This window comes from Cheilinus undulatus, linkage group 10 (genome assembly GCF_018320785.1).
Source record: "Cheilinus undulatus linkage group 10, ASM1832078v1, whole genome shotgun sequence".
In the NCBI taxonomy this organism is placed as follows: domain Eukaryota; kingdom Metazoa; phylum Chordata; class Actinopteri; order Labriformes; family Labridae; genus Cheilinus; species Cheilinus undulatus.
The window spans coordinates 48773135-48793119 of NC_054874.1; the positions used below are offsets into that span (position 1 = coordinate 48773135).

Here is a 19985-nt window from a genome sequence, read left to right on the forward strand (position 1 = left end):
TCGGCCTGTCGTGGTGAAGAAAGATCTGAGTCGAAAGGTGAAGCTCTCGATTTACCGGTCGATCTACTTTCCTATCCTCACCTATGGTCACGAGCTGTGGGTAGTGACCGAAAGAACGAGATCACGGATAGAGGCGGCTGGAATGAGTTTCCTCCGCAGGGTGTCTGGGCTCTCTCTTAGAGATAGGGTGAGACGCTCGGCCATCCAGGAGGGACTTGGAGTCGCTGGCTCAGGCATCTGGTCCGGATGCCTCCTGGACGCCTCCCTGGTGAGGTGTTCTGGGCAGGTCCTACTGGGAGGAGACCCCGGGGAAGACCTAGGACACGCTGGAGAGACTATGTCGCTCGGCTGGCCTGGGAAAGTCTCGGGATCCCCCAGGAAGAGCTGGACGAAGTGGCCGGAGAGAGGGAAGTCTGGGCTTCCCTGCTTAGGCTGCTGCCCCTGCGACCTGATCTCGGATAAGTGGGAGAAGATGGATGGATGAAACCATTCGATGCATTTTATCAGATCTCTCTAAACTTCCTCAGAAAATGCAAACATAAGAATTTGTGAGTGTCAGAGAGAGCTCCATCTAAAGTTTCCAGCGTCCTCTTTCTTCTCCAGAGCTTCACTTTCTGCAGCAGTAACGTCCTCTAATGTTTGAGGAGATTGAGTAAATCTGCAGTGAGATGCAGACTCATCATTCGGACATCAGAAGTATAATTTAAATTTCGGCTTTTAAACCAAAGCTTTAATTTTTTGCAGCACTTTGAAGAAGTGATTTATGAAGAAAATGTCCTCACTTTCAACCTTAAAATATCAAACCGGTCCTAGAGATAAAGGAACAAAACTCACACCTTCTCTCTCCTCGACGTGTTTGAGGAAAGGTGCCAGACGTCTGCCTGTCTGAGCACACTTCTTCTCCTCTCTGTCTTCTTTTACCTCATACATGCATTATTTCTCTGGACAGTAAAAAAGACGAGATGCAGACCAAAATATTTCAGAATTACAGATTATATTTTCTAGCAAATTTGCAAAGAAGTGGAATGATTTATGCCACATATTTTTCAAAGGCATACATGTTTGCAACCCACTGAAAACAGCTCCACAACCCACTTCATGGTCCTGACCCACCAGCTGAGAACAGCTGATTGAGCACCCAAATATGCATGAGTTTAAAAGCACCAGAATAAAATGAACTGTTTATACATTTTCCTGTTAGACATGCAGCTTTGTAGCTCCATAAAAGCAGCTCATCTTCTCTCTCTAAATAAACGTAAAGATTTTGTTGAAGTTCACTGCAGACGTGACTCCGGTCATTATCCTCCAATGATTCCTGTCATGGATCGATGCAGAGCGGAGAGGAGCTGAGAGCCGTCTCTCCCTCATCATGTTTGTTTTCTGAACTGATCTGAATCACAATTTTCAGTCCCTGTTTTCATCCAATCTGCAGCATCACACGGCCTGTCGCTCTGCCAGCAGGGTTTGTTTGAGACGGGATTTCATGGAGGGATGACAGAGAGATGAAGGAGGGAGAGAATGATTTACACAGAGATGGAGGTGAATTAGGGCTGGAAAATACAGATCAACATTCCTGTCGAAATGTTTTTTTAATCTTAAATCTTATGTTTCAAAGTGATCAAATCTTTGTTATTTTGATCAACAAAAACAATAAAACTTTATGATCCTCAGTCAGACCAAAAAAGAAAAAGCACGGACTGAAAGGATGTTGAAAACTTTGAAAAAACAGGGGGAGCTGATGAGAAGTGAGACTTTTCTAAGTCCTAAGTCCATTCCAAAAGTTGCACTCCTGATATTGAGTCTGTTCCTAAAGTTGCAGTCCCAATGTTGAGTCCATTCAAAAACTTGCAGTCCCAAACATTCAGTCTATTTCATAACTTGCACTCCAAATATTGAGTCCATTTCATAAGTTGAAATATCATTTTTGACCCCACAAAGTTGCTTCCCCATAATTGATGCTGTTGTAAAAGTTGCAGTCCCAAAGTTTCATTGGTTAGGTTCAGTTTGAGTTTAGTTCTAATGTTGCCGATGTCGTTCTACAATTAGACATGTGCAGGAGGTGCATGCTATTTCTAATTATTCTAAACAATAAATTGCCCTTTTTTCTGTTGTCTAGGACTTTAATTTTTGTTGCAGAAAATGAAAATTCTCTTAAATTAGATAAAATAATGGACTGATTATTCCCCATTTAAAGCAAAATTCTTAATAATTATCTTGTGTTCATTAAACATATTTTTCTGAGTCTGCTTCCTCATAAACTGCAGTAAATGTAGTATTTATCGTCTTAGATCCCCTCTATTAGATCGTATCCATACATCATAACAACAGTACATGTTTCCCAGCTCTAAGGAGAATTTAGACGGAGAATCAAACGGTGGCTCTCTGCAGGAGTCTCGTCTTTGAGCTGGAGGATGTTTGTGTGTCTGTCTGAGCATCAGTAACATCTTCCTCCTCCTCTCCTCCTTCTCCTCCTCCCCCCACCTCCTCCTCCTCCCTCTGGTTTTCACATCTGACCTCACGAATCCTCCTGACCCTGCGTCGCCTGCGAGCAGCGGCTGCTTTCACAAATTCATCAGGGTGGAGCTGACTCACTGAATTACATCAGACGGAGGAGCGGGCTGCAGCGCTGCAGGGCTTCTGTAATTCAACTGTTCAAATTTGGGTTTTGCATTTGCTAAGTTTAGCCTCATTTACGTCTGCGGGGGAGGTTTTTAATTCTGTCGCCTCGTTGCACAATCGGCCCTGCAGAAGCTGAAACATCCAAACGGATCAGGGCGGAGCTGAGGGGGGAGAACGGAGCAGAAAGAGGCTTTCTCTTGGCCTTTCAGTTCACCCTCATCATTGAGAAGGTCTGCTCGGTTCATATCCTGACCTTTAATTCCCAGAGAAGTTTCCCTCGGCTCACCCCGGCACTGTGCTCAGACGGGTTCAGAAACAAGCAGACGGGAAAGTGACGACAGGCGTCCGGACTTCCTGCAGAGAAAGTCTGTTTCAGTGTCACTGATGGAGATAAAAGTCTGAGAGAGAAGGCAAACAACTTTGTTTTCTCTCTGATAACAAGTCAGAGCTACCAGAGCCCAGTGGGAGAGAAGAAACTACATCTCCCAGGATGCATTTCACTCACTAAATTACAATTACTGAGGCACTTTTTCATGCATTTAAGAGCTCAGATCAGGTCATGTTGACGTCCTTGATCACTTTAGGATTCAGTCAGTGCTTTCTGCTTTGATTCATGTTTCTAAACCAGTCATTGCTACTTAGTTCATCCTCCGTTTTAACTGTCTCCTGTCGTCTGTAGGCTCAGAAAATCTGAACAGCTCAAAAATATCAGTTTTCTCTCTAATAACAAGTCAAAACTACAGAAGCCTGCTGGGATCAAACATGCTGCAGAGAAATAACATCAGAATACTGGGAAACATCGAGACCTTAGAGCTTTATTTTCTGTTTTTAGAGGTTTAAATCTGTGATAGTGCTTAAAAATGAATTTAAAACTGCTGCTCTGTTTTTCTAAATCAATGACATAACTGCCTTTTATCACAAAAACAGAGATAACCATTGTTTTTTAACAACTCCAGGACTTTCTGGAGGAAAATTAAATGCTTCAAATTTTCTTTCGTATTGTGCATATTTAAACAAAAATGTATTTTGGTTCATTTTGACCTTAAGATTCATTAAAATACAGCAATCAATGAACCGTCTCTATCGTTAAAACCGGTCCAAAGACCGGTTCGTGCCTCATTTTTACCGCTGTGCTCGGACCGCTGACGTCAAGATCGGTAACCTGATCCATATCGGATTATCTTTACACCACTATAAATTATGCTTCCAACTCTACCTTTCCACGGAGCTGTACATCCTAGCATCCTAGCTGGTGACTCCAGAGCGCTATCCTTCAAGGATGACGCATTCTCTAACCCCATCCAGTGGAGTTCATCTGTAATAACAATTCTAGACAATATGAGTCAATACCAGATGATACTAGACAATACAAGATGATACCAGATACAACAGAATATGATAGGGTAGGATGCTAAACCTATTCTGAAGCCTTTAAAAACCTTCTGTGCACGGCTCGATGGCGTCGTGTTTCTGTATTTACATTCCTCCATCACTAACCCAGCTGCTCCAGGATCTGAACCAGCATCCTTCACTGATCATTCTCTGCTCCTTCTTAACACAATGATCCATTTTTATCAGCATCTCCACAGATGTCTGTCATTAGACGATTAACTGCAGATAAATCTTCATTTTCGTTCATCCGATCGTCCCGCAGAATAAAATAATTTATCCACATTCTGAGCTGATGAGACTCAGAGAGGCTGACGTCTGAGTGCTGATGGAGTTGTTTCTCCATGTGATGAGATTCTTTCCATTAAAGGTGCGTTTAATTAACCTTCCCTGTCCTCCTGTCTTCCAGGTAAGATGTTTAAGTCGTTGGACCTGTCGCTCATCGTGGAGTTCATGCTCATGTTCTACAAAGACAAACCCATCGACTGGCTGCTCGACCACATCATGTGGGTCAAAGTGTGCAATCCAGAGAAGGATGCAGTGAGTACATCGTCTTATTAAACACGGGATTTATCAGCTTACACACGTGTGTGTGGACTAAAGAGTGAGACGGAGCAGCTGTGGGATAAATACATTTATATCAAAGCTGTGCAGGAATCCTGACGTTGGTGTGTTTCTGCTCAGATGTTTTAATGTTTTTACTGAGCGATTAGAAATGCTCTTCTTGTTTGTTTGTTTGTCCTTCAGAAACACTGCGACAGACAGAAAGCCAACCTGAGGATCCGCTTCAAACCGTCTCTGTTCCAACATGTCGGCACGCACTCCTCTTTGGCCGGGAAAATTCAGAAACTGAAGGTAATAATCAGAGAGATTGTGTTAACATAGTGATGATGTCTGTCTGTTCACTGTCTGATTTAAAACCTCATAGCTACAGCTTCAACTATTTCCATAACAAGACTTCTGAATCCTGAGTCATCCAAAAACTGATTCATTAGAATACAGAAAATGTTTGGTCTGATTCAATTTGATTCATTTCATGTAAATTGGGCCTCACATTGATGAGCCTTAGGCAGCTGTGAGCTTCATAGCAGTGTTAATTTTGGCAGCTGTTTTTAATTTTAGTCTTAGTTTTAGTCCCTAAAAGTCCTCACATTTTAGTCTTTACTTTTAGTCCAAGCATTTATGTTTTTGTCTAAATCTGGTACCAAATCATGGTAGTGTGTTCTCTGCCAAACCTGGGGTTCCTGCTTTCTACAGCTGAGAGGTAGAATAGATACAGATGCATTGTTTGTAGACAGATTTACCCACAGGGGAGAAATATCACAGATTTTGAATGTCTGACGAAAACTGCATTCCATTTTAGTCTAGTTTTAGTCATCTTGATGAAAACTAAACTTAGTTTTTGTCAGTTTTAGTCATCACAGATATATTTTTGATAGTCTTAGTCTAGTTTTTGTCATGGAAAAAAGGCTGTTAATGAACACATTTAGTCAGACTTTTAGTCAACGAAATTAACACCACTTCATAGTTTTGCCTCAATGTTAACGCTTTAGAGCAGAGCTATTCTGTTAGGCAGGACTGGTGTGGAACCCAAATGCTAGACACAGAGGCTGAGGCAGGGAGACGTTGCAAACAATGATTAATTTCTTGCAGTGGAGCTGAGAGGATCTTGTATCAGGAATTGTCTTAAGTTTAGAGCTGTGGCAGAGCTGCTTGAGTGCGAAGATATCTTCAGACCAGAGGAAAACCAGAGTTTACAGGAGTGGAAGCTCAGGCAGGAGTTGAACCAGGAACTCTGTGGACAGAGGAAAACCAGGGTAAGAAATCTGGGTTCAAAAATGGGTAGAAATACAATAGATGGCTGGAACTAGACTGACTGAGTGAACAGAGTCTACGATCTGGCAGAGTGGTGGAGTAGCAGTCCAGTATTTGTAGTGGAGGTGATTGTAGATGGATAGCAGCTGCAGCCCAACTCCTGCACACCAGAGTCCACTCCTGCAATCAAGCAGAAGCACACACCCCCAGCCTACTGGGAAGAAGAGAGCATGACAGTACCCCTCCTCCTACGTGCGCCTCCTGGCGCACCTCTGGGTTTGTCAGGATGTATCCGATGAAAGTCCCGGACCATTGAAGAGTCCAGGATTTGCCGTCGAGGTATCCAGCAGCGCTCTTCAGGGCCATACCCCTCCCAGTCCACCAAATACTGCAAGCCACGCCCTCGCCGGCGCACATCCAGCAGCCGTCGTATAGTGTAGACAGGTTCGTCATCGATCATTCTTGGAGGAGGAGGGGAAGGAGTGGGGGGGCATAGAGGACTGGCAGAGACAGGTTTGACTTGGGACACGTGAAATGTAGGGTGAATTCGGAGAGAGGCAGGTAGCTTGAGGCGAACAGCACAAGGGTTAATAACAGACTCAATCTCAAAGGCGCCAACGAATCTGGGTGATAGTTTCCGGGATTCCATCTTGAGAGGGAGATTTTTAGAACAGAGCCATACCTTTTGTCCTTGGGTGTAGTTGGGAGCCAGGATCCGGTGACGATTAGCCTGGTTCTGCATTTGCTTAGAAGAGCGGAGCAGAGAGGTCCTAGCTTGTCTCCAGACCTTGAAACAGCGCCGCATATGAACTTGAATTGAGGGAACTGCCAACTCATGCTCCTGTGCAGGAAATAAAGGAGGTTGGTAACCAAGTGAGCAAAGGAAGGGTGACATACCAGAAGAGGCGTTGGGCAGGGTGTTGTGAGCATATTCCACCCAGGGTAGTAAAGAGCTCCAGGAGGATTGATTGGAGGAGGTGACGCAGCGCAGAGCAGTCTCCATTTCCTGATTTGCCCTTTCAGTTTGTCCGTTGGTCTGGGGATGAAATCCAGAAGAGAGACTTGAGGTGGCTCCTAATCCAGAACAAAAGGCTCTCCAGACCTGGGAGGTAAACTGAGGACCCCTATCAGACACAATATCAGTGGGCAGGCCATGAAGACAAAAAACATGTTTCACCAGAAGGTCAGCTGTCTCCCTTGCTGAGGGTAGTTTGGGCAGGGCTATAAAATGAGCAGCTTTAGAAAAACGATCAATGATGGTGAAAATCACTGTTTTACCGTCAGAAGGAGGGAGGCCAGTAACAAAGTCCAGAGCAATATGTGACCAGGGCCGGCTTGGAATTGGTAGAGGGCGAAGGAGACCAGAGCTTGGTTTGTTGGATGTCTTATTCTGAGCACAGATGGGACAAGCAGCAATGAAAGAGCGAGTGTCCGCTTCCATGGTGGGCCACCAGAACCGACGACGAAGAAAGGCCATGGTCCGAGTGATGCCGGGATGACAGGTAAGCCGGGAGGAGTGGGCCCACTGCAGAACCTGAGAGCGGACAGAATCAGGAACAAAGAGACAGTTAGGGGGGCCGTTACCTGGGTCAGCTTGACAATTCTGGGCCTGCTTAACTAAGGACTCGATTTCCCAGGTCACAGAGGCAACCACACAGGTGGTTGGCAGGATTGGTTCTGGATCTGGACTGGGATCCACTGAGAACTGCCGGGACAGGGCATCTGGTTTGATATTGCGGGAACCTGGGCGGTAAGTAAGGATGAAGTTAAATCTGCCAAAATACAGAGCCCACCTAGCTTGCCTGGAGTTTAGACGTTTTGCTGATTGAATATATGAAAGGTTTTTGTGGTCCGTCCATACCACAAAAGGCTGGTCCGTCCCCTCCAACCAGTGGCGCCACTCCTCCAGGGCCAGTTTTACAGCAAGCAGTTCTTTATTCCCAATATCATAGTTTCTCTCTGACGGAGTGAGTCTGTGGGAAAAAAAGGCACAAGGGTGTAGTTTATGATCAACGACAGATCTTTGAGACAGAACTGCTCCTACCCCAGTATCAGAGGCATCCACCTCCACGATGAATTGCCTGGTGGGGTCCGGCTGGACCAGAATGGGGGCTGAGGTAAAACAGGTTTTGAGCTCTTTGAAAGCAACCTCAGCTTCAGGGGTCCAGCAGAAGGGAGTTGATGTGGAGGTCAGAGCTGTGAGGGGAGCTGAGAGACGACCGTAGTTCCTTATGAATCTCCGGTAAAAATTAGCAAATCCCAGGAACCGTTGGAGCTGTTTACGGGTGGTGGGTACTGGCCATTCAGTTACAGCTGCAACCTTAGCTGGATCCATTTGCAACTCCCCCTGCGCAACAATGTAGCCAAGAAAAGAGACTTTAGGGACATGAAATTCACATTTCTCAGCTTTGACAAAGAGCTTATTCTCCAGTAGACGCTGAAGGACAGATCGTACATGCTGCTTATGCTCAGAGAGGGTCTTGGAGAAAATCAGAATATCATCCACAAGGGCCTGAAACACTGCAGGGGCATTTGTTAAACCAAAAGGCATTACCAAGTACTCAAAATGTCCCAGGGGAGTGTTGAATGCCGTTTTCCATTCATCTCCTTGACGGATGTGAACCAGGTGGTAGGCATTGCGCAAATCCAGCTTAGAAAAAACAGTGGCTCCATGAAGAGAGGCAAAGGCAGAGCTGATTAAGGGCAACGGATACTTGTTTTTCACAGTTATATTGTTGAGGCCACGGAAATCAATGCAAGGTCTGAGGCTTCCATCTTTTTTGCCAACAAAAAAGAAACCAGCACCTACCGGAGAGGAGGAGGGACGAATTATTCCTGATGCCAGGGAGTCCTGAATATACTTCTCCATGGCCTCATGCTCTGGCCGAGTGAGGTTGTAAAGGCGGCTGTTGGGAAGAGGAGCACCAGGCTGCAGGTCTATTTCACAATCGTAAGGGCGATGAGGCGGTAGAGACAGGGCATGATCCTTGCTGAAGACTGGGGCGAGGTCATGATAATCTTCAGGGACAAGGGAGAGGTCAGGTGGCTCTGGCTGAGTCTGGGGTTCTCTGAGGGCGGGGACAAGTGCAGAATGCAGACAGTTAGTATGACAAAACATGCTCCATGAGGTTATTTTACCTTTAGCCCAGTCTATTTGGGGATTGTGCTTTCGAAGCCAGGGAATTCCGAGGACGAGAGGGGTTTGAGGACAGTCGATGATGTGTAGTTTGATTGTTTCTTGATGATTTCCAGATATCCTAAGGGTAATGGGAACAGTTTGGTGGACTACCTGAGCTAGTGGTTGGCCGTTTAAAGCTTTAGCCTCCATAGGGGTGTCTAAAGGCCTGGTCTCTACTGCCATCTGCTGAACCACCGATCGATCAATGAAACTCTCATCAGCTCCAGAATCAACGAGTGCAGATAGGGGTAACGACTGAGATTGCCACAGGAGGGAGGCATGGAGCTGTAGGCGGCTGGGAGAATAACTAGCTGCTCGGCTCACCAAGATTTCTCCCATTATTGGTGAGGCAACTCTTTTACTGGACGTGTGGGACAGGTTGAGATGAAATGACCTGCCTGACCACAGTAGAGACAGGATTTTGAATTAATGCGGCGGGTTCACTCTTCAGGTGTTAAATGAGCTCTACCTAGCTGCATAGCTTCAGATTCAGGACTGATGGGAGCCTGGGGCTGCTCAGGGATTCTTCGGGGTGAATTTCTGGGAATGGCAGAGGTGGAGGTTTGTTGTTTGGAAGCTTTCTCACGGCGGCGCTCTCTGAGTCGGTTGTCAATCTTGATTGCCAGAGAAACCAGTTGATCAAGAGTCTCTGGTTCCTCCCTGGAAACAAGTTCATCCTTTATCACATCATTTAAGGCATTCTGGAAAGCTCCTTGCAGAGCCTCATCATTCCAACCACTTACTGCGGCCAAGGTACGAAATTCAACAGCCAGCTCTGCCACACTACGGAAGCCTTGACGCAGAGACATCAGGCGTTTAGCAGCATCTTTTCCTCGAACTGGGTGATCAAAGACTTTCTTCATTTCTGCAGTAAAGGCATCATAAGAAAAGCTCACCGCAGACTGGCTCTCCCATACTGCAGAACCCCAGGCACGAGCTGATCCAGTCATGGAGTTTATCAGGTAAGCAATGCGGGAGCGGTCAGTGGCATATGAGAGGGGCTGCTGTTCAAAAACCAGTGAACATTGGGTCAAAAACTCACCACAGGACCCAAGATCTCCATCATAGCGCTCTGGGGCAGGGACATAAGGTTCACGAAGAAGTGGAGTGGAATTAGAAGCCTGGTCAGCTGCAGCCTGTGGTGGGGGTGGAGGTGGCATGGGTGGAGCAGGTTGATTGGTGGACATCTGAGTGAGCTGATCAGTGAGAGCTGCAACTTGATTGGAGAGGAGACCAATCTGCTCCAACATGGCTCGATTGTTTTCAGAGAGAGACTTCAAAACTTGCTCATGCTGACCCAGGAGGCTGCCTTGATTGCAGAGGGCATTTTGAATTGTAGATAAATCCAAGGGTTTTTGGTTATCTGTGTCTGCTGGGTTCATCTCTCTGGCCAGATCGTACTGTTAGGCAGGACTGGTGTGGAACCCAAATGCTAGACACAGAGGCTGAGGCAGGGAGACGTTGCAAACAATGATTAATTTCTTGCAGTGGAGCTGAGAGGATCTTGTATCAGGAATTGTCTTAAGTTTAGAGCTGTGGCAGAGCTGCTTGAGTGCGAAGATATCTTCAGACCAGAGGAAAACCAGAGTTTACAGGAGTGGAAGCTCAGGCAGGAGTTGAACCAGGAACTCTGTGGACAGAGGAAAACCAGGGTAAGAAATCTGGGTTCAAAAATGGGTAGAAATACAATAGATGGCTGGAACTAGACTGACTGAGTGAACAGAGTCTACGATCTGGCAGAGTGGTGGAGTAGCAGTCCAGTATTTGTAGTGGAGGTGATTGTAGATGGATAGCAGCTGCAGCCCAACTACTGCACACCAGAGTCCACTCCTGCAATCAAGCAGAAGCACACACCCCCAGCCTACTGGGAAGAAGAGAGCATGACATATTCAGTTTGTTCAGAATGGAGGCCACTTCCTGAAAAAGCATCCGGATGAAGGGCCTGAACAATATTACACTGTGACACTGTGAACAAGTATTTGGATCTTTAAAGGACCTCTAGAAATGACTTAGGGGGCCTGATCTGGCCCCAGGGCCTCCAATTGAATAGCCAGCATTTAGAGTATATCATTCAAACACATGGGCATCATTGATGGACAACCATCTCCACTTTGTAAATCAAGCTAAAATTAAACCTCTGGAAGTGAGAAAATCAAGAAAATCTTCCTGTCAGAAACTCCTGATGCCTTGTCGTCTCATTCTTTCCTTGTCATTGTCCACACCTTTAACAGAAGCTGCATATCTGTTACAGTTTTTCACAAAATAAAATAGCATGATAGTGCAGAGACAAAGTAGGTATGTATGGCAAAAATCAAGTATGAGCCACTCCTCATGAGAGCATAAAAACTTTTTAGCGATCTTTGAGACGTTTTTCAAAATTCAGTGTTTCCATCACCAGATTTTATTGCTCTATTCAGATTTTGCGCATTTCTAAGGCTAATGGAAACGCAGCTGGAGAGGAAAATAGGAAAGCTGCTGTAGTCCATCCAGGACATGGTAGTCATACACCCAGCCGTGAGCACCCAGCTAATCCCAGTTATCGCCTCCTAGCTCAGACAGCCAATCACAGCGCTTTCTCTCAACACATTTAAATATGACGTCCTTCTCATTAATCCCTGCTTGCATTAATGCTGCTGCAAAGCTGCACCTCCTCCACCCCAGCCTCCTCCTTCAGAGCATAAAGCTTCACCTCCTCCACCCCAGCCTCCTCCTTTATAGACTAAAGCTTCACCTCCTCCACCCCAGCCTCCTCCTTTATAGACTAAAGCTTCACCTCCTCCACCCCAGCCTCCTCCTTTAGAGCATAAAGCTTCACCTCCTCCACCCCAGCCTCCTCCTTTATAGACTAAAGCTTCACCTCCTCCACCCCAGCCTCCTCCTTTATAGCATAAAGCTTCACCTCCTCCACCCCAGCCTCCTCCTTTATAGCTTAAACCTTTCCCTCCTCCACCCCAGCCTCCTCCTTTATAGACTAAAGCTTCACCTCCTCCACCCCAGCCTCCTCCTTTATAGACTAAAGCTTCACCTCCTCCACCCCAGCCTCCTCCTTCAGAGCATAAAGCTTCACCTCCTCCACCCCAGCCTCCTCCTTTATAGACTGAAACTTCACCTCCTCCACCCGAGCCTCCACCTTTATAGACTAAAGCTTCACCTCCTCCACCCCAGCCTCCTCCTTTATAGACTAAAGCTTCACCTCCTCCACCCCAGCCTCCTCCTTTATAGACTAAAGCTTCACCTCCTCCACCCCAGCCTCCTCCTTTAGAGCATAAAGCTGTTACACCCTCATATTCAGATTCATGCTACTATGGATCAAATGCTTCTGAATAATTCTTTTGTAGTTATTACGCCTAGCTGTGAATGCATCATTCCATATGTGGGTTTTAAGCTATGCACTGCCAGGAAAGTCAAAGTATGCTGCAGGCAGCATTTGTGTGACAAGAGTGTTCTTAACTGAACACTATTTCATTATGCTGCAGCACGCTAAATGGTGCTGGATCATGATGCATCATTCTAAATTGTGCTAAACTGTAAAAACTAGGATTGTGAAGATCGGTGGGCATAGACATCTAGTCAAGACCTACAAAAATCCTCCATGACCAGTGCCAAAATCCCAACAGGAAGTTCACTATTTTCATTTCAGTTTTTTAAAAATGTGGATTTTGACTGATTCAATGAGTCTATGTCAGTACAAAATCCTCCCAGGGGCTTCATCTGATCAACTCCAGATTTTTTATGCTCATTCTAGATAAGATGGAGACGTACAGTCGCGCTCACTGTTAGCTTCCAGTAGAGGGCGGGGCCACAACTGGGGGCCAAAGTTGGTCTACTTTTTTTGCAGTATGCAAACATTATTCTTGCCAAAGCTGCTTCTTTCTCCTTTTATTCATGATTCTGTGTGTTTAAAAATGCCCACATAAGACCACAGCCTCTGACTGAACCTGACAGCATGTAAATATGTTAACACAGCGCCCCCTAATGACAACAGGAAGTAGAAATGTTCACTCTTTTGAACAAGTAAAGCTCAGATTTAGAAAGAAAGTCTTCAGGTGTGTTCCAGTATGGCTTCATAACACTGAAAAGTTTCATTATAGGACACCTCATACTGAAGGCAAGCAATTTATTTTCTCGCCATATAACAGGAAGTCAGCATAGCTCTTATTTGAAACTTCTGATTTGCTTTAAATGTTGCATGTTTGATCAGGTTCAGACCCTCTACATATCTAAATGTTTATTACATGTATTTGCTGTTGCGCCACCTACTGCTAGGAGCCAGAATTACCTCCTACATAAAATGTCCTGTCTTTTTTTACTTTTTACATGATACATACCAGTCTAGGGAGGATCTGCATGCTTTCTCTGCTGTGTTGCAGCACATCTGCAGATACAACAAACCCCAGCATGCACCAGGGTGCGAGGGCCTTTCAGTGCTGCATACACCCTAGTTCAGAAACATATTTTCAAGAAAGGCAGAATAAAGTCGTATTCTCATAAATATGATGTCACCTCTGCAGGGTACAAGGAATACAAGCTTTTATATAATTTCTTAAACTCCTCTTAATCCTGTCTCCAGAAAAGCTCTTACAGGATTTTTGTGCAAAGCGGATGTTTTTCTAAACGTGTGCATGTCCTGCAGGAGGGCTGAGATGGAGTTAGGGTCAATAAGGTGCCAGTAAAACACTGTAAAGGTAATTCAAAAATATAAAAAGGCAGACGTTTGGTAGAAGTTTTTAGCAGGATGAAAAGAAAACGTCCGGACAGCCGTGTACCACCTCCACGCTCCATCACAGTCGCCGTCTCTGCTCTGACTGTTGGCTCTAAAAGCAGACGTGGGCTGCAGACTCGTCCTGCACGTCTTTATTTATAATCTGCATCCTTTTAGAGCTGTAACTAAAGTTTGCAGCTCTGCAGCAGCAGGCTGGTTAAACCGGTGGCCGTCAGCGTGAAGGTGTGAGTGGGTTTAAAGGTTTAAAATCAGGCTCTGGTTCAGCTGAAGTTCAGTCCAGCATCTCTGCAGACATGAAGATTGAAAGCCTCTGCAGCCGTCGGCTCAGACTCAGACTGCAGAGCTCGTAGCAGCACGGCCCGTCTCTGATCGCTGTGTTAAGAGTGTCGCTGACTGCTGCTGCAATCTGCTGCCGTCGATTGGATATTGATCCGGCCATCACACACCAGCAGCTCCTCCATGTGGGGATTGAACCACAGGGGCCAAACGCGGCCATTACCCTCCAACCTGAAATGTCCCCCCTGTTTTAGTAAGAAAATCAGCCTGGAGGGTTAATAATCAAAGACAATTAGAAAAAATCCAAGAGGAAGTCAGATTTACTGGCCTGTTGTCAGTTGTCAGAAAGGTGCAGAAAAAATCTGATTGGAAACTTTGATTTTTAGTTTTTAAGAAGATTCTGATGAAGTTTTCTCATTTCAAATAAGATGCTGCAAAAAACAATGTTTAAAACAACCTTTTATTTTGAAACGCCATTTTTTATAGTGTTTTATTTTGAAATTACATCTTTATAGGAATTTATTCTGAAATACCTGCATTTAAAATGAATAATTTCAAATTTAATAGTGTCTTATTTTGAAATGCTTCCAGTAATGCTGTTTTGCCTGCAAGAACAGCATTTTTCCAGCACTTCACACGAAGAGCGGGGACTTTTGCATTTTTGCAGCCTAACAGTTTTTGCAAAGTTGCAGCTTGTGGCACTTTTGACTTTCAACGGTCAAGAAACAGACTGCAGACGTATTCTGCTGATTTGGACGCTCTCTAGTTATCATTTTCCTGCCAAAATCTCAAGGCACACCATATTTAAATCGATACAAAATAGACTTTTTAAATCATGTTACAGTCAGGGTGGCCTACAAGGGGATAAAGGGGAGAGCTTTCTGGGGTCCAGCCAACTGGGGAATCATGAAGATGGCAAAAGTGGGCAAAAGGTGGCAAAACAAAGTCAGAAATGGGCAAAAATTGGTTAAAAAACGAAAAAGTGGTCAAACAATGGGTTCAAATTGGTAAAAACTTGCTGAAAGTGTCAAAATAGTGGCAAAAATGGATTACAAGTGGCCTTAAAGGATTAAATGTTGTAAAAAGGTGGTAAAAATGGGTTAAAAGTGATTTTAAAAAAAGGCAAAAGTGGACAAAAATTGGCAAGAAGGTTGCATAAATGTGTTGAAAGTGTCCAAAAGGTGGCAAAGTCGATCACAAGTGGCAAAAAAGGGTTAAATTCATAAGAAGTGGTAAAATTGAGGCAAAAGTGATGGGAAAAATGACAAGAAATGGCCAAACAATAGAAAAATTGAAAAGGTAGCAATAATGGGTTAAATGTGGCAAAAAGAATGGGTCAAAAGTAGTAATAAGTAGTGGCAAAAATGCTTTAAAAAAGCAGCAAATTGGTTCAAGTTGTCAAAAGAAGTGTCAAAAATTGGTAGAAAAATTGGTTAACTTGGTTAAAAATAGCCTGAATTAATAATTTAAACACCAATTTAAACCCAATAACAGCTGCCATGCTTTTCAGCTCTTAATGAGGTAACTGTTAGCCAGGATGCTAGCGCTAATGCTACTGATCCAACACTCATACACTGATATCATCAATAATCCCAACTGGGGGGTCCATCTCTGGGGTTTTTCAGGGGTCCAGATCTGTGGGCAGGCCTGGTTACAGTACTTGTCATAAAGTTGTAGTAACATATGGCACAAATTCCCACGGCACACTTAGACTTACCTTGAGGCACACTAGTGCATCTTGCCACTCCATTTGAGAACCGCTGGTCTAGACCAGGGCTGTCAAAGACCAGGGCTGTCAAAGACCAGGGCTGTCAAAGACCAGGGCTGTCAAACTCAGTCACAGCAGGGGCCGGATTCTGGATTCAGGACTAACCTGAGGGCCTACCAGGGTCACCTTTTTAACCATAAACTGTCAACCTTGTTTCACCGGTAATAAAATATGAAAAAAAAAAAAAAAACAACTTCATAGGTGTCAAACTCATGGCTCGGGGGCCCAATCTGGCCTGTGAAACAGTTAAATCCGGTCCCAGATGATCTCATATTTCTGTTCTAACTGTCCCATCAGTCTGAGGTCTGCAGTTTTCCTCACGTATAAAAATGTGAACTTATCCTGATGATTTAAGATTTCCTTGTTAAGTCACAAAATCTGAAAAAGTAAAGAGTAAAAATATTTAGATAAGAAGTCAGGAATGTGGGAAAGGAAATTAATTTGTGTTTTAATTTCACATTTTCAATTTAGCATCTCACAATTAGGACTCAAACTTAGGATTCTGACTTTTATACTTTGAGCATTTACACTCATAATTTTGACTTCTCATTTAATATTTTGAGCTTAAAGATTTATATTCTAGTTTTTAAGCGATATTTTGACCTTTTGAACCAATTATTTTGTATTTTACCTCATATTTTTAACTCCAAATTTTGACTTCATAATCCCATAGTTTGACCTGTTAGACTCACAGTTTAACATTTAGAATCATATTTTGACTTTCAATTTCATGATAATAATTTTTATTTCAGATTCTGACCTTTTAAACTCATGATTTTGACTTTTTTTTTAATTATATTTGCCTTTGAAAAACACTATTTTTCAATTTCAGTTTCATGTTTGGACCGTTTTGAACTAATAAAATTACTTTTCTCAGATTGTGAGACTTCAAACTTTTCTTTTTAACTTTTTAAATGTCAAAATCATTTTTGAAGTTTTTTTTTCACAGCTCACATACATTCTGAAAACTCGCAGACGAAATGAAAGTCAGGATGTGTCTCTGCTTTATGCAGCAGCTTCACCTGGAGTCACCTGACTACTGCTGCACGTGTGCACATGGCCGTTGTAGATTTTTAAAAATATTTCATTTAGCTTTAGTGGAAAGTAAATTTGGAGCAGACACAGTCAGACAGGAGTCTTTGATTATCTCTGGCATTTTTCCTGCAAGAAACTCAGACATCCAGAGAGCATTTTTATTTCCCATCACACTTTCTAGTCTGCGTGTTAATGTCCCTGCATGAGCGTAGACCACAGCTGAGGTTTTTATGCTGCAGAGGAACAAATCCGTCCAGAACCGACCAGCTGAAGGTGTGTGAAAGTCCCTCTATCTAAATTTCCAATAATCAGCTTTAACTTCTGCGCGCAGGTTGAAGGTTTTTGGACATTTAAAGTGAAGAAGTCATTTCACCCTCAGCACTGACAGAATCACAACCAGCTCTTTAATGAGAGGTTTTTCTGCAGATTAGTAATGTCACAGTTAGCATTAGCATTAATCATTCAGCCTCCAAAGGTCAGTTTTCTTCTACAGCGTCTGCATAAAGACCCGCGTAGTAACATGTGACATTTAAATGTCACAACTAAGCTCTTATTTTACTTCTTTTACGAGTGTGGGCAAAACATTTCTGCTCAAATAAAGATTTCTGATCATGCCACCTCTCTGAAAGGTTTGTAGTTCAGCGCTAACGTTCACCTCAAACATGGGCACAGAGCTGCTTTAGCTGTCTGTAAAGCTTTTACTTCAGTATCATTTAAAACCATATAAATTCTTCTATAACTGGATTAAAACAGCTCTGATTATGCTGCATGTTTCTGTTGTTTACTCATATTTTCTGCTTCTTTCTGCACTGATCTGACTCAGGATTACTCATCATCTCTGGCTCTGATACCAGCCGGTGTAAAACACTGTCAGTAATCTAAAATGACTGACGCTTTACTGCAGGGGTGTCAAACTCAGTCCCAGCAGGGGCCGGATTCTGGATTCAGGTCTAACCTGAGGGCCTAACAGGGTCAACACAACCTTAAACTGTCAACGTCATGTTCACCAGTGATAGAATATGAAAAAACAACAACATTGATGATAACAAAGAGTTAAGTTCACATTTTTATACTGGAGGAAATCTGCAGACCTCAGACTGATGGGCCAGTTAGAACAGAAATATCATATGATCTTGCAGGCCAGATATAACCATTCCCTGGGCCGGATTTGGCCCCCGGGCCTTGAGTTTGACACCCCTGCTTTACTGCACTTTCTGCTTCCATCCTGCTGCTGACTGTCAGAGATATAAAACACGTTTCCTCTTTCAAAAGAAGATAACTCCCCTAATAGAGAGCATTTTTAACCCCTTGTTTCCACGTGTTTTTTCTTCAGGATAAGGACTTTGGGAAGCAGACCCTCCATAAAGGTCACGCCAACCCGCTGGCCGAGGTGACGACCAGCTTGAAGACGTACCAGCACTTCACCCTGGAGAAGGCTTACCTGGGAGAGGACTTCTTCTGGGCCTTTACTCCCGTAGCGGGGGACTTCATCCGGATACGATTCTTCACACCGGTCCGCATTGAGAGGTCTGTACCAGAGAGTAACGTGGGAAACACGTGGCTGGCTGGCTCTAGCTTTTTATTAATCAGTTTGTCTCTATGTCTGACCTCTCTTTATCCTCCAGGTATTTCTTTCGGAGCGGGAACATCGAGCATCCAGGAGATAAACTCTTCAACACGTCGGTGGAGGTTCTGCCGTTCGATGTGAGTCTGGTTTCCAGTCGTTGCACAAAATTCCCCCTTAGCTAGCAGCGCAGAACGGCTTTCATTGTTTTCAGCCTTGTGGAGCCTCCCTGGCAGGTTAACGTCCACAGTCCTGCTGAATATCCTCACTCAGTGCTTTAGTTACAGAGAACTACCTGACTTAGCCTTCGTACACCTTTACCCCTGTTTATAGATGAACATAGAGCGTTGTTCTTAAAAGATGCTATCAATGCTATCAGTTCATCATGTTTACGTTGGGTCAGAGTGCATTTTAGTGACAAGTAAACTCAAACTGGGCCTGATTATCTCATAGTGTGTGCCTCATTTAACAGGCCTAACTGATGGATTTAAGTCTGAATGATTCAGGTTCATCACTGAGGATGGATCGGGTGTGTGCCACTCCTTTCTCCTTTCTCATCAGCTCCTCTATTTCACCGATATTAGCGTTCATTCTGGATGTTGTGAAGACGAGGCAGACTCATGGATGTCTGCGTCTTCCTCCTAATAAAGTCTGATTAAGTCTAAAGCATCTCAGCAGGAGAGAGCCACGTCAACACAGAGGAAGAGGAGCTCCAGCTGAGATCAACCTCGGCAACGAGGAATGAAACAGAGACGAGAAAACATCAACCAGCACTTAGAGCGCGCTCAGATACATGATGGAGATGGAGCAGGCGGTTGCCGGGGCAACGCTGACCAGGAGGAAGAGAAGAAGGGGGGACAAGTTCAAGGGCTGATGGGAAAAGAGGATGTGGAAGATTAGGAATATCAAACAGCTGGAACAAGAAAACGGCAGAAGTGATTACTGGATTTTAACCGTTTAGGTCCACATGTAGGACGGTATTTTTGGTTATTATTTTGGGGTGTTTTTGAAGGATTTCCTCCTCTGTCAGGGTTAGAGTTAGGGTTAGGGTCACGTTAATAACATCCTAACCCACATGGAAAGGCTGGGGCCTTTCATGTTTATCTGTGAGCCAAAACCTGAAGTGAACCTAAAGTTGTCATGCTGATAAATGCATGTCTGCAGGGAAACGCACGTCTGCAGGGAAACGCACGTCTGCAGAGAAACGCACATCTGAAGAGAAACGCACGTCTGCAGAGAAACGCACGTCTGCAGAGAAACGACGTCTGCAGAGAAATGCACGTCTGCAGAGAAACGCACGTCTGCAGGGAAACGCACGTCTGCAGTGAAACGCACGTCTGCAGAGAAACGACGTCTGCAGAGAAACGACGTTTGCAGAGAAACGCACGTCTGCAGGGAAACGCACGTCTGCAGAGAAACGCACGTCTGCAGAGAAACGCACGTCTGCAGAGAAACGACGTCTGCAGAGAAATGCACGTCTGCAGAGAAATGCACGTCTGCAGGGAAACACACGTCTGCAGTGAAACGCACGTCTGCAGAGAAACGCACGTCTGCAGAGAAACGCACGTCTGCAGAGAAATGCACGTCTGCAGGGAAATGCACGTCTGCAGAGAAATGC

The 19985-nt window shown here is 44.4% G+C and overlaps 1 protein-coding gene across 1 annotated transcript in view; it reads left to right on the forward strand.

The window, feature by feature from the left end:
* The window catches only part of mgat4b (alpha-1,3-mannosyl-glycoprotein 4-beta-N-acetylglucosaminyltransferase B), a 133744-nt gene that overhangs the window by 97403 nt on the left and 16356 nt on the right, over window positions 1–19985 (forward strand). Inside the window, exons 9-12 of the mRNA XM_041796865.1 lie at window positions 4418–4548; window positions 4756–4863; window positions 18137–18330; window positions 18429–18507. Of these exons, the coding sequence (XP_041652799.1) occupies window positions 4418–4548; window positions 4756–4863; window positions 18137–18330; window positions 18429–18507 (512 nt within the window). The remainder of the gene's footprint in view (window positions 1–4417; window positions 4549–4755; window positions 4864–18136; window positions 18331–18428; window positions 18508–19985) is intronic.